This window comes from Vulpes vulpes, chromosome 11, assembly GCF_048418805.1.
Source record: "Vulpes vulpes isolate BD-2025 chromosome 11, VulVul3, whole genome shotgun sequence".
Classification (NCBI taxonomy): Eukaryota; Metazoa; Chordata; class Mammalia; order Carnivora; family Canidae; genus Vulpes; species Vulpes vulpes.
In genome coordinates this window covers 59,459,031-59,472,520 of record NC_132790.1, presented here as the reverse complement: position 1 = coordinate 59,472,520, position 13,490 = coordinate 59,459,031, and the positions used below count along the sequence as shown (strand labels likewise).

At 41.6% G+C, this 13,490-nt stretch overlaps 1 protein-coding gene across 1 annotated transcript in view; it reads right to left on the bottom strand.

Annotated features, from left to right (window-relative positions):
• The window catches only part of WDR48 (WD repeat domain 48), a 49,297-nt gene extending 36,348 nt beyond the window's left edge, over positions 1-12,949 (bottom strand). The window contains exon 1 of the mRNA XM_026000984.2: positions 12,426-12,949. Coding sequence (XP_025856769.1) covers positions 12,426-12,473 — 48 coding nt within the window. The 5' untranslated portion in view covers positions 12,474-12,949. The remainder of the gene's footprint in view (positions 1-12,425) is intronic.
• Positions 12,950-13,490: the final 541 nt, after the last annotated feature.

The window sequence follows — 13,490 nt, the reverse complement described above, 5'->3', positions numbered from 1 at the left end:
AATAAAGATCACAAAGAGGAAATTTTTTATGAAGAAAAGAAAATGGCTAACAAACACATATATAAAAACATGAAAAGGCCCAGGGTTCCATGCACAAAGACAAGACTGTTGTTTTTGGCCTAGTCTTTTGGGTATGGGTAACTATGGGAGATATTTATATTGAAACCAGCTTAAATTAAAAAAAGAGAGAGAGAGAGAATTCAACATAAAGATATAAGGATATCTATCAGAACCCAAGGGCAGGAAAGATGGTCATGACTCATAAGAGACATTTAAAAAATATTTTCGTGGCAATTCTCTGAAGCCTTCTAAATGTTTTTCACTTCATTAAAGCCCAAATTCCTCACGTGCTTTGGATCTACCCTGCATCTTTACACTCACCTCAAACTAACCGCCCCCCCCCCCCAGCTTCTTTCATGAGGATCACCCCAAACTCAGTTCTGTTCCTCAAATACATCAAGTTTTTTCCTACCTATTCAGGGCTTCTGAATTTACTGTTCCTTGTGCCAAGAACATCCCCCACCTCTATGATCCCCACAGGAATACCTCCCCCTGGCTTTTACCTTGTCTGGCTCATCTTGCCCCTTTAGGTCTTAGCAGAGAAGTCACCTCTTCTGAAAGGCATCCTCCGATCTCCTTCCACCATTACTTACCCTATTTATTTCTTCCATGGTTCTTACCACACTCTGTATTTCTCTTTTTTTGCTATATCTTTTCCCTTAGAATAAAAGCTTCAAGAGAGTAAGGAACTTGTCTGCCTTGTTCCTTCTACCACTGTACCTCATTATAGTGTCTGGCATGGAAAAGACACTTAATAAATATTGCTGCATGAATCAGACACTGGAGAGCCAGCAGGAGCCAAGAAGGCTTCAATGTCAATTTCAATCTCTCTCAATCTCTTTTTCTCTGGGACTCTAAGGCCCCTTGTCTACTTCTCTCAGTACCTTTCTAAGTGGAAACTATGTTGCACGTAGAAATCTTAATGTTCAAATTTCTGGGAGATTATCTGATTGGTCCAATGGGAAAGATCAGAGAATAACAACACGATTGTCAGGTCCTCATCCCAGGTGGAAAGTAATTCTTAGCAAAACAAATTCACGCCTACCTCTTCAAGGGTATCTACTACAGATCTATGATTAAAAATGGTAAAGAATTAGAAGTATTCTAGTTGTGAATTTTGGCACACATCTTATAAATGAGAATGCTATTTAATCTTTAAAAACGTTGATGTAGATCTAGACTGACCAATACGGGAAGAAAGCCATGATGTGTGTTTTTTTTTAAGAGAAATATGTATGGTCCAATAGAGTAGTGTATAATAGTTATTGTAAAAATGTTGCAGAACATTAAATGTATGTTTTAAAATAATACATGTTTGGAAGTATATACGTCTATAAAACTACCAGTAGTTATTCCATAGTGATGGAATTATGGTGACTGTCACTCACTTGTGCCTTTTTTATATGGTATGGATGTTTTACAATGGATACATGTTAGTTTTTTGAATTTATAATTTAATTTCTAAGTAATTCTTGCCTGTATTCAGAAGATCAAATACTGTAGTACTGAAAGGATCATGCCCTGGGCCAAAGGCAGGCACTCTAATGAAAAACTATCTCCCTATTGTCTGGGTAAGACTCCCCGTACCCAGTCTTAATTCCTAGGGGTAACTAATTTTAGCTCCTGGTTGTTTCTGAAGAGTTACTGCATTTCTCAAAATATTGTGCTTATCCTACAACCTTCTGGTTTATACATTTTAGACAGTATCTATTTACTCGGGCTATGGTAGACTGGGATCTAGCTCTGGACTAACTCCTCCCTCTACTCTTCTGATACAGATGTATCACAATTTTGGGGTCAATAAATCACCAGCACTACACTGTTTGACATTGCAATTGCTGTCAACTGACAAGAACTATATTATGAATACATTTCCTGTCTTTAAAAAAAAATTTTTTTTAAGATTTTATTTATTCATGAGAGACTCAGAGATAGAGAGGCAGAGACACAGGCAGAGGGAGAAGCAGGTTCCATGCAGGGAGCCCCGTGTGGGACTCAATCTCTGGACGCTAGGATCATGCCCTGGACCAAAGAAAGGCAGGCACTCAACCACTGAGCCACCCATGTGTCTCTACATTTCTTTTCTTAGAGAGCTTTTTGTTTTCCCTGGTATTCTCCCTTTCTTTCCTTCTTCAATGCTTTCCTCTACTTTAACTCCCCTTAATTGCAGCACCACATGAGATATTCTACCAAGACCCCGGACTACCTCATTTGCCCAGAAGTCTTTCCTCAGAAACAGACATCTTTTCACTCTGGTCCAGGCGGGCTGCCCTCTCTGTCTGCTACCACAGTTATCACCTTTGATGCTTCCCTTTACTGCTTTTCTGGGCTGGGTTATAGCTATTGTTTCCTGATTTCCAACCTCTCCTTTGTGTGTTCACTCCTCAGTTTTGCTGAAGCACATTCCCAGGACCTTAAGAAACTAACACAGGAAAAGGTACACAGGAGGTGACTTAGGCCTCGCAAGCCTAAAAAAGTCTTTACTTTTACACTTGATTTGGCTGAGTGAAGAAGTCCACGTAGGAAAAACCCCTCCGCTTCTAAAGGCATTGCTTTGACTTCTAATCCAGCACCCAGTGTTGTCACTGAATTTAATGCTGTTTTCATTCCATTCTAATCTCATTTTCCTTCTTTCCTGTACTGCCACATGCCCACCCTCCTCCTCACTCCCAAATCTTTAGAATCTTCTCTATTTCTTGCTGCTTTATTTATTTATTGGTCCATTTATCATTAACTTTGCTATGCATAAGAAAGCCCTTTCGATCTAGAAGCTTGTGGCACTTCAGCTCTGGAAAACTTTCTTGCATCAAGTCATTAATAATGACCTCTGTTTCTCTGCTCCTTTTTAAAGCCCCATCAGTCAGATGTGAAACTGATCTTTCACCTTTTATGTATTCTATATTACGGATCTTTATTGTTTTGTTTACTTTTGTAAGACCTTTACTATTTTTTTAACTATTAATTTTTTTTAGTAAATTTTAGCATGATATGGACAAAATAGTAACGGTATCTTCAAAAAGGAAATGACTAAATTATCCATTCTAGGTGGTCATTAAAGAATGAAGATGAAAAAAAAAAAAGAAAAAAAAAGGAAAAAAAAAGAAAAGAAAAGAATGAAGATGAACTGTATATGCTGATACGTTCTAAGACATGTCACATTAAAAACTTATTGTTTGGAATGCCTGGGTGGCTCAGTCTGTTAGATGTCTGCTTTTGGCTCAGGTCATAATCCTGGGATTGAGCCCCACGTTGGGATCCCCGCTCAGTGGGGAGTCTGCTTCTCCCTCTCCCTCTGCCCTTCCCTTGCTCATGTTCTCGCTTTCAAATAGATAAATAAAATCTTTAACAAAATTTATTATTTATTTGAGAGAGAGAGAGTGCACACAAGGGACGGGGAGAGCAAAGGGAGAGGAAGAAAGAGAAAGAATCCCAAGCAGGTTCCATGCCAAACATGGAGCCGAATGAGAGACTTGATCTCATGACCCTGAGATTGTGACCTGAGCTGAAATCGAGAGTTGGATGCTTACTCGGTGTCCATCGAAAGATGAATGGATAAAGAAGATGTGGTTTATGTATACAATGGAATATTACTCAGCCATTAGAAACGACAAATACCCACCATTTGCTTCCACGTGAATGGACCTGTAGGGTATTATGCTGAGTGAAATAAGTCCATTGGAGAAGGACAAACATTATATGGTCTCATTCATTTGGGGAATATATAAACAATAGTGAAAGGGAATAAAGGGGAAAGGAGAAAAAATGAGTGGGAAATATCAGAAAGGGAGACAGAACACGAAAGACTCCTAACTCTGGGAAACGAACTAGGGGTGGTGGAAGGGGAGGTGGGCGGGGGGTGGGGGTGACTGGGTGATGGGCACTGAAGTGGGCACTTGACGGGATAAGCACTGGGTGTTATTCTATATGTTGGCAAATTGAACGCCAATAAAAAATTTATAAAAAAAAAAAAAGAGTTGGATGCTTAACCAACTGAGCCACCCAGGTGCCCCTAAAAACTTGTTAAAGAAAAAAAAAGGGGGTGTGTCAGGCTCCCTGCTCAAAGGGGAGTCTGCCTTTCCCTCTGCTCTTCCTCCTTGCTGCGAAAAAGAAAAAGAAAGCAAGAGAAAAGAAAAGAAAAAAGAATGAAAGCTCTAGGAGGACTTTTGTGCTCAAGCACAAACTCCTCAGTGTTTAAAATTGAGCCTGTGGGTGCTTCCCCAATATTTGTTGAAAGAACCGCATCCTATTTTTCTTTTATCTACAGCCAATTTTTTTTCTTTTTTAGATTTTATTAATTTATTTGAGAGAGAGTGAGGAAGAGAGCACATGAGTAGGTGCAGAGGGAGAAGGAGAAGCAGACTCCCCTGCTAACCACAGAGCCCAACACAGGGCTCGATCCAAGACCCCAAGATCATTACTTGAGCTGAAGGCAGACGCTTAACCAACTAAGCCACCCAAATGCCCCTGGAGCTTTCATTCTAGTGGAAAAAGAATATAAGAGAAGTCATAGCAAGTTAAGTGAAGTTTGCTTTTCCCTTCCAATATACAGGTAAGCTTTGCAGGCAGAAGAAATGGAAGTAAGTGAAAGAAAAACAAAGTGCTGAAGATAGAAATAATGAATGAGTGAGCAAAATCCTAGAAAAACCTCATTTAGACAGTCAAGAGTACAGGCAAAGGCAGAGAAGATGAAGACTCCTACAGGACCCTTTTGACTTGCCTTAGAAAGGTAGGGGGAAGGAAAGAGCAGAGGGCACCTTTAAGAACTCTGCAAGGTGCAGGAAGCCAGACCTTCAGTAGGAGCTATGCATTTTGGAAGAGACACATAAAGGGACTGACAGGAATACGGGGGTGCCCCAACAGCAAGTATACAGTCAGGTTACATTCTTAAGTATTTGTAGCTGGCTTAGTAAGCACTGTTTGATTAATTTCTCCATCTGGGACCCAAAATAAAGAAATCAGATAGTAGGGATGATCCATGATCTCTATGTGATCTGTCTCTGTATTACAAGCTAAAATACCCCTAGAGTTACTGGTAATGTGCCAGAGGGCATAAGCAATCAGAAGAAAAACTATCCTTGATTATTTTAATTTCATGATAATCAGATTAATTTTCTGTTGCCGACATAATAAATTACCACAAACTTAGTGGCTTTAAACAACTCTCATTTATTATTTCACAGTTCTGAAGGTCATAAGTCCAGGATGAGTTTGGGTGGGTCCTCTGCTCACAAGTGTTGACGGGTCTGAGTTCCTTCCCAGAAGCTCTAGGAGAGTTGACCTCCAAACTCATTCAAGTTGTAGGCCTGAAGGTCCTGTTTCCTTGCCAGCTATCAGCCAGGGGTCCATCCTTACTCCCAGAGGCTGCCTGCAGTTCTTCTCATACTATCTCTGTGCCCCCCCTTAGAGGGGTCCCTCTAGTGCCTCAAATCTGACTTTTGCATCCACTAGGAGAACATTCTGTTTTTTAAGGGTTCACAGGATGAAATTGGGCCTACTGCGATAATCCAGGATAATCCTTTCTTTAAGGTCTATAACCTTAATTATATCTGCAAGTCCTTTTTATCATGCAATATAACATATTCACAAATTCCAGGGATTAGGACATGGGCATTTCCTTTGGGGGTGTGTGTGTAATTCTACCTAACAGTAACACTTTTTTATATGAAAACAAATATATCCATGATGGATATATCGTGGAATAAGTACAAAATTCACGATCTCTTTACAAAAAGAAAGGATACTTCGAAGCCTTTCAGACTCACAATGGAGGCACTCGGCTTTTTCCCCAGGCCCTCCCCTCTTCCCCAGTGCATGCTGACTCACCTCCACTAGGATGTCTAACAGGCATCTTAATTGTGCATTGCCCAAACCAAACTCCTGACAGTCCTCTCCAAACTAGCTTTTCCTGTAGTCTCCCTCACTGAGGACTGTTAATGGCAACTCCATTCTTCTAAGTCTCTTAGGTCAAAAACCTTGGTGCCCATTGTTATTTCAGTTTGTTTCATCTCATATCCTGTCAGTAAGTCTAGTCTTCCAAAATGTAACTACTTCTCACCACCCTGTGTGCAGCACTATCCCACAGCATCTGGATTTCTTAAATAGCTACTGGTCCCCCTGGCTCTACCCTCCCTCACCTTCAGTCTGTTCTAAATACAGCAGCCAGGCTGGTCCTATTAAAACATATATATATATCATATATATTCCTCTGCTCCAAATTCACCAACTGCTTCCCATCTCACTCAACAGCAAAAGCCAAAGCCTTTCCTATGACCTGTAGTGCTCTAAAAGATCTGGCCTACAGTTACCTCTCTGATTTCATCTCCCGTTCCTCTTCCCACACTCCACACCAATCACGATGCATCATTAGCGTTCCACAAATAAGGCAGATACATTCCCAATCAGGACTTTTGCATCTGATATTCTCACTGGAATGCTCTTCCAGATGGCAATCTCATTTCCTTCAGATCCTTACTCTAAAGTCAGCTTCTCAGCATGGCCTTCTCTGACCACCACAAGTAAAATTTCACTTCTCTCTTCTTCTACTGCTTATCACTAACCATTTTTTTTAAACCTTTAAAGCTTATTTTCCGCCAACATTATACTATGAAAATTTTGAACACATACAAAAGCTGAAAGAATTACACACCAAATGTCCATATATCCACATCTATTCTACAATTGACACAGTTGATATTCGCTTTATCCCATACCCATCCAACCATTTGATCTGTTATTTTCAATGCCTTTCAAAGTAACTTGCACATCATCAATACCACTTCCCCCTAAGTACTTCAACATGTATATCATTATCTAGTTTATTATTTACTATGGCTCCTTTAAGGTAAAATTTACATACAATGAAATGTAGAAATCTTAAAGTACATATATACCTCTACCAAGACACAAAGAACATTATTACTACCCTAGAAAGTTCCCTCCTCTGCATCCCAACCTCTACACCCCATTCCTAGGCAATCTAGATCTGACTTTTTTCACCATAGATTAGTTTTGTCTGTTCTATAACATTCTTTAAGTGGAAGTGGAATCATATAGCTCTTCTGTGTAAGCCTATTTCCAGCTATCAGGCTAAATCAGGCTAAATGTGGCCAAGACAAATTGGCCAAATATTAGTAATTCTCACATCAGTTTTCCCTGTTCAATCTTATGAACCATTACTTTCTACTTGTACCTAATTTCAAGAGTGGTTTTTTAAAAATATTTTATTTATTTATTCATGAGAGACACAGAGAGAGAGGCAGAGGGAGAAGCAGGCTCCCTGTAGGGATCCCGATGCAGGACTCGATCCCAAGACCCCAGGATTATGGCCTGAGCTAAAGGTAGATGCTCTGCCACTGAGCCACCCAGGTGTCCCACAAGAGTGCTGATTTTAAGAAGTATTCTAAAAAACAATCTTGCAGATAAAAACAGAACATCTTCTAGTGTGACTACTCCTAGTCTGGGGTGGGGTGGGGTTAGTAAAAAAAACCACCCATGGTCCTAATCCAGGCCAAAGCCTATTTTTGTAAACAAAGTTTTATTGGAACACAGCCACACCTATTCATTTAGGTATGGTGTATGGCTGCTTTCACGTTGTAATCACAGAATTGAGTGGTTATGACAAAGTATCGTGGCCTGCAAAGCCTAAAATACTTACCATGTGACTCCTTAGAGGCAGTTTACTAACCTCTGTTCCAACGGATGCCATCACATTGGTATAAATTTTTTACTACCCATCCTACATAAAAAGTAACTCATTTTGGACATACAGCTAATTTGAGAAGCCAGGATTTGGCATCATTCTACTTCCTTTAAAAAAAAGTCTCAAAGATTAAACTACCAACCCAGAACTGGGATTCTAAATCAGAAATAAGGACCCATACTGAACTCTGAATAGGAATAACTAAATATTTGGCAAAGAAAGAAGGTAAGTACTGATAGAAGAGACTTTTGCTGGTTACCTCTCCATCCCCCATTTCTGCTCCCAATATTTTCCTCAACGCAAGCAAATCCTAGAAGAAAATGTACAAGAGCTACTTATGAGACTGTAGCCTTGAATACTGCATGAAAGGACATGAAGACTGGAATGGGACAGACAGAGGGAAAGCCTAGAGCTGGGAGTTTGGGAATAGAAGATAACTCATAAGCAGCCCAATAGTAAAGCTGACTTTATAACACTTCTTGGATTAGAGTCACAGTAAACCTGCTGGTTCAGGATTTGCATGAAACCAGCACAACCTCTTTGACTTTTCATTTACCTGAGCCAATGCCATGCTTTTTATTATGTGAGCCTGGTAAGTTGGATTTGGGGTCATTTCCAAGGAAAAGAATCTCATTACAGAAGGCCTAGTATGTGTATGATTGAAACATCAGTGGGTACTAGGGCATGGTTGTTGCTCCTATACCAGAATAGCAGTGACAACCTCATACCCAGAATTCTGTAGCAAGTGAGGGAAGAGGCCGTTGTTGAAGGAAAGATGGAAAGAGAGAAAGGGAGAAGGACAGAGAAGGAGGAAGGAGAGAAAGGGAAAGAGAGAAAGAGAATGAGCCAGCCAACAGACTTTGGTTGCTGGAAAACCATAACAGTAAGGGATCACCAAAGAGTGAAATGATTTGTTTTGACACCTTGATTATCAGGAAAAAAAATCTATAGCACATATCTGAATTCACACATTTGAATGTCTCATCATATTTCTGCCAATCATAAATCCACTCCTTCCCTTCATACTCACTTCCAGGCTGCTTAGACGGTAGGACATGTGTTCATTCTTCATTATGTCTATAATTAATAAGCAGTATATCTGGACCCCTCTCCACTGGTTATTTATAAATATTATAAGTCTCAAGGGTTCTTTTTGGCCTACAATTTAAATAATGAGGCTCAGGGCTACTGCCTTTTGGTACAAGACACTGATTGCCAACAGGCAAAATATATTTATGTAGCCATATATATAGTTTTTCCAAAATGTTAAGATTTTATTTATAAAAACAAAGAATGTTGTAAAAAGCTCAAAAATATAAAAGTTTACATATATTTTAAAATAAAATATATCCCATTTTTTGCCTTACCCATAATCACATAATCTAATACATAGAAATAATCACTGCTAATAAATAGCCTTCCAGACTTTTTAAAGACACATTATTTCCTTTGTGAAAATGGGACTATGTTATGTTGACTTGTTTTTTGACTTCTGGACACCTTTCCTTTTTAATAATACAGATCAAGCTTATCTTTTTAACAACTGCAAATTAATCCACTACATAAGTGTACTTAATTTATCTGCCAAGTGACTATTGATGGACATTGAGATTTTTTTTTTTTCACAGTGACAGAAATCCTAAAATAAACACTCCTGAACTAGAGAAAGATATACGCATATGCACTTTAAAAATTTTAAATTTTATTTAATAGAGAGGGTGTGCATGCACGTAAGAGAGAGGGAGAGACAGACACACAAGCTGAGGGACAGGCACAGGGAGACTTTCCACTAAGCAGGGAGTGCAATGACAGGAGCATGACACATAGCGCAACCGATCCCAGGACCCTCCCCTGGAATCACAAGACCAGAGCCTCTGAGCCTCTGAGCCGAAGGCAGACATTTAACCGACTGAGCCACCCAGGGGCCCCTCATACGCACTTCTCTAAAACAATTTTTTAGATGAGGAATTGTTTGGTCAATGGGAATGTGTATTTAAAATTTTGACAAACAGCAAGATACTGAACAATATATACTATGACTTTGTGTAGCGTAAAAAAGAAAAAAAAATCACGTAAGTTGGTACACATGCACAAAAGGTATAGAACATTGGTTTTCAACCAAGGGCAATTTTACCCCCTAGCAAACATTTGAGAAGTATCTAGTTATTTTTGGTCAACACTGGGGATATGCTAATATCTAGTAGACAGAAGCCAGGATGATGAAAAACAACTTATAATGCATAAGACTCTCCCCACCCCCCTAAAGAATCATGCAGCCCAACATGCCAACAGTGCTCAGAGTAAAACAAAAAACAAAAAACAAAACAAAACAAAACAAAAAACTGGTCTAGGATTATATATCACATCATCTACAGTAGCAATCTTTGAAGAGTAGAGGACAATTATTATTTACCTTTGTATTGTTTGTGGAGTTTTTTGCACTAACTTGTGCATTAGTTTGAAAAACACTTCCATAACAAAAGTTCTCTTTCACACTGAGATACAAACAAAAGTTCTCATTCATTTGGGGAATGTAAAAATTAGTGAAAGGGAATAAAGGGAAAGGAGAGAAAATGAGTGAAACTATCAGTGAGGGTGACAAAACATGAGACACCTAACTCTGGGAAATGAACAAGGGGCAGTGGAAGGGGAAGTGGGTGGGAGCTTGGGGTAACTGGGTGATGAGCACTGGGTGTTATGCTGTATGTTGGCAAACTGAAGTCTAATTATATATATATATATATATATATTTTTTTTTTTTTAAGTTCTCTCTCACACTGAGATACAATCAATCTCCGTAGCTTCTCAGGTTGGTCCTATACCTTGGGGACAAATTCTGAAAGCAGCTAACAAGATTTACTGAATCTTTTTTTTTTTTTTTTAAGATTTTATTTATTTATTCATAAGACACACACACACACACACACACACACACACACACACACAGAGGCAGAGACACAGGCAGAGGGAGAAGCAGGCTCCATGCAGGGAGCCTGATGTGGGACTCGATCCCGGGACTCCAGGATCACACCCTGAGCCGCAGGCGGCGCTAAACGGCTGCGCCAATGGGGCTGCCTGATTTACTGAATCTCTTCAGAGGCTAATCTTAGTTCTTTTGACACTCTTCATAGGAAATTGTTACTTCACCAATCTGATTGTTAGACCTATCAAGAACAACGTACTAAGTGCTGAACCCCAAACTAGTTTTGTACTCTGACCAGGAAAGAATGGAATTATTTCCCTCATTCAACATGTAATGAATGGCTCACATTCAGCTATTAAAAAACTCAATTTTTCCATACACACTGTGGTGAATTTACATTTCCTCATCTTATACTTTTATATGGCCTTTTAAATTTAAATGCAAGAAACTGAATGCCTGATTAACTCTCCTTACTACCCAAGGAGTGTACCATTCTAGTGTCTAGAATACAATTAAGACAATTTTGATTTACATTTTAGTGCACAGCACATATTCTCACCCACTGGCTTGGATGCTGGGATTCTGTTACTGATGTACTTAAAAATCACCTAACAGAGTAAGCTATTTTAGATTCTTATTAATTTCACTCAATTCAGAGATACCTAGTGAATGCCTGGGACATTGTAGTGATCAATGATATCAATAAAACAAGTGAGTGAACTGCCCAGAAGACAGTGGCCTACAGCCATTGCTGGGGTTACCTGACTGAAGCATCACTTTGTCCTGTTTACCTACTCAACAAACTATTTCCACCTGTAGAACTACATATAATGCTGTGTTTCATAAAGAGATCTTTATTCCTATACTGTCACAATTTTTTGCATACCTTCGTGACTAAACTAAGTGCTCAGTAAACGCTTAATGAACAGATGCACAGTCACTGACTCCTATATACAATATACTTGCAGGCAAACAGCTGTAATAGGGCTTTTACTCCTTGCACCGCTGAAAATAATAGGCAGCACTAACTCTTGATGGTATCCCAAATAAAGGTGGATTCACGAAGGCATAAAGAAAGAACACACAGAAGGGTTAGATAACTCTTTACCCTTGGATAATAAGTCTTTAGAAACTGAAAAGAAAGAATCGAGGATGCACAAAGAAGATGAAAAAAATTAATAAAAATAATTTCCCCACTAATACCAGCACACTCCCACGTCGCTTCCATCTCAAAGGGACAAAGCTTGGGCGGGGGGGGGGGGAAGCGGAGGGCTCCCACGTGCCGCATCCTCCGCAGAAACCCCGCAGGGCCCTCTGCGCCCCGCTGCCCCGCCACGCCCCCGCACAGGCGTCGCGCCGGCCCGCCAGGGAAGTGTCCGCAGGCCTCCGCTCAGACGCGGACAGGGAGAAAAGCAAGGGAAGGAGGAGGCAGGTGGGCGGGAAACGAGTCCACCCAGATCCCGCAAACTCAAGCCTGCGAGAGAGCTAGGGTCGGTCAAGCCCGACCTCGGAACCGCTCACCCTAGGGTCCCGGGACAGGGCCCCGGAGGGCCCAGCCAGGCGCCCCCCGCCCCTTCCTCAAGCCGTTAGCGCCGCGGCCCCACCCCTCGCCGCCGGCCGCGCCCCGTCCCGCTGGCCCCGCGCCGCTACCCTAGCCGACCCCGGCTCGAGGCATCTGTTAGCTGGAGGTGGGCGCCGGGCGGCAGGCCGCGTCCGGGGGATCGAGGAGCGGGACTCCCATACCTGCACTTTCCTCCGCCCTGCCGTGTTCTGCCGGTGATGGGCCGCCATCTTGCATGTTGACACTCCTACGTCACTTCCGGAAGCGTCTCCCACCGGGCGGATGTCCCTCCCCTTCCCCTTTAGGCAAGGGCAGGTGGTGAAACCGAGGTCGAGCTGCTCGCTCTCGGGTAGTTAATGCTGTTTGTGGCTCTGGCCGGTGGCTCTCTGGTGAGGGAGAAGCACCTAAAAGCCGTTGCGGTGTATAGGGCTGGCGGAGAGACAGCCGCTTTCGAAACCGAAGGAGCAGTTCGACTTCAGCTCTGTGGTCTTAAACCATGGGTCGTGCTGCTCTCTGGGGTGCCTCCTCCAGAGGTCCAAGCAGGATGCCGGGGGTCCCTGCGCGGCCCAGCGGTTTAGCGCCTGCCTTCGTTCCGCCCAGGGCGCGATCCTGGAGGCCGGGGATCCAGTCCCACGTCGGGCTCCCTGCATGGAGCCTGCTTCTCCCTCTGCCTGTCTCTTTCTCATGAATAAATAAATAAAATATTAAAAAAAAAAACACACGCACACAAAAACTGGATGCTGCACGTGGGAGACTTAGACACCCCTCAACCCCGCCCCAACTTTCCTGGGCAGCCCAGGGAACATACAGATTTGCCATGAAATTCCTAAAAACGGAGAAATTGATAAATTGGCTTTAAAGGAGAAATAGAAGGGTTTGCAAAGAAGGTGGCCCAATACCTGCAGAAGATGCAAAGTTTCTATTTAAATACGAGATAAAAGGATGTGATCGGGAGATGAACATTAAAATTGTTTCTAGAGACAAGTTTCTAAGTTAATGAATCCTGGAGGAGTTGGGGGCTAATACCTGGTTTAAATCACCTCTTATACTGGAACAGTTAGATCTGGATGAAAATTCGACTTCAGGATGCTTTCCTGGCACTAATTATAGGTGCCAAGGACGGTCAGACTCCTTGTGAAAGTGAATTCTATAGAACTGCACTGTCATGTACAGCATCAACTAGGCACCTGTGGCTACTGAGCACTTGGAATATATCTGGGTCTGAGGCACCTGGGTGGCTCAGTCAG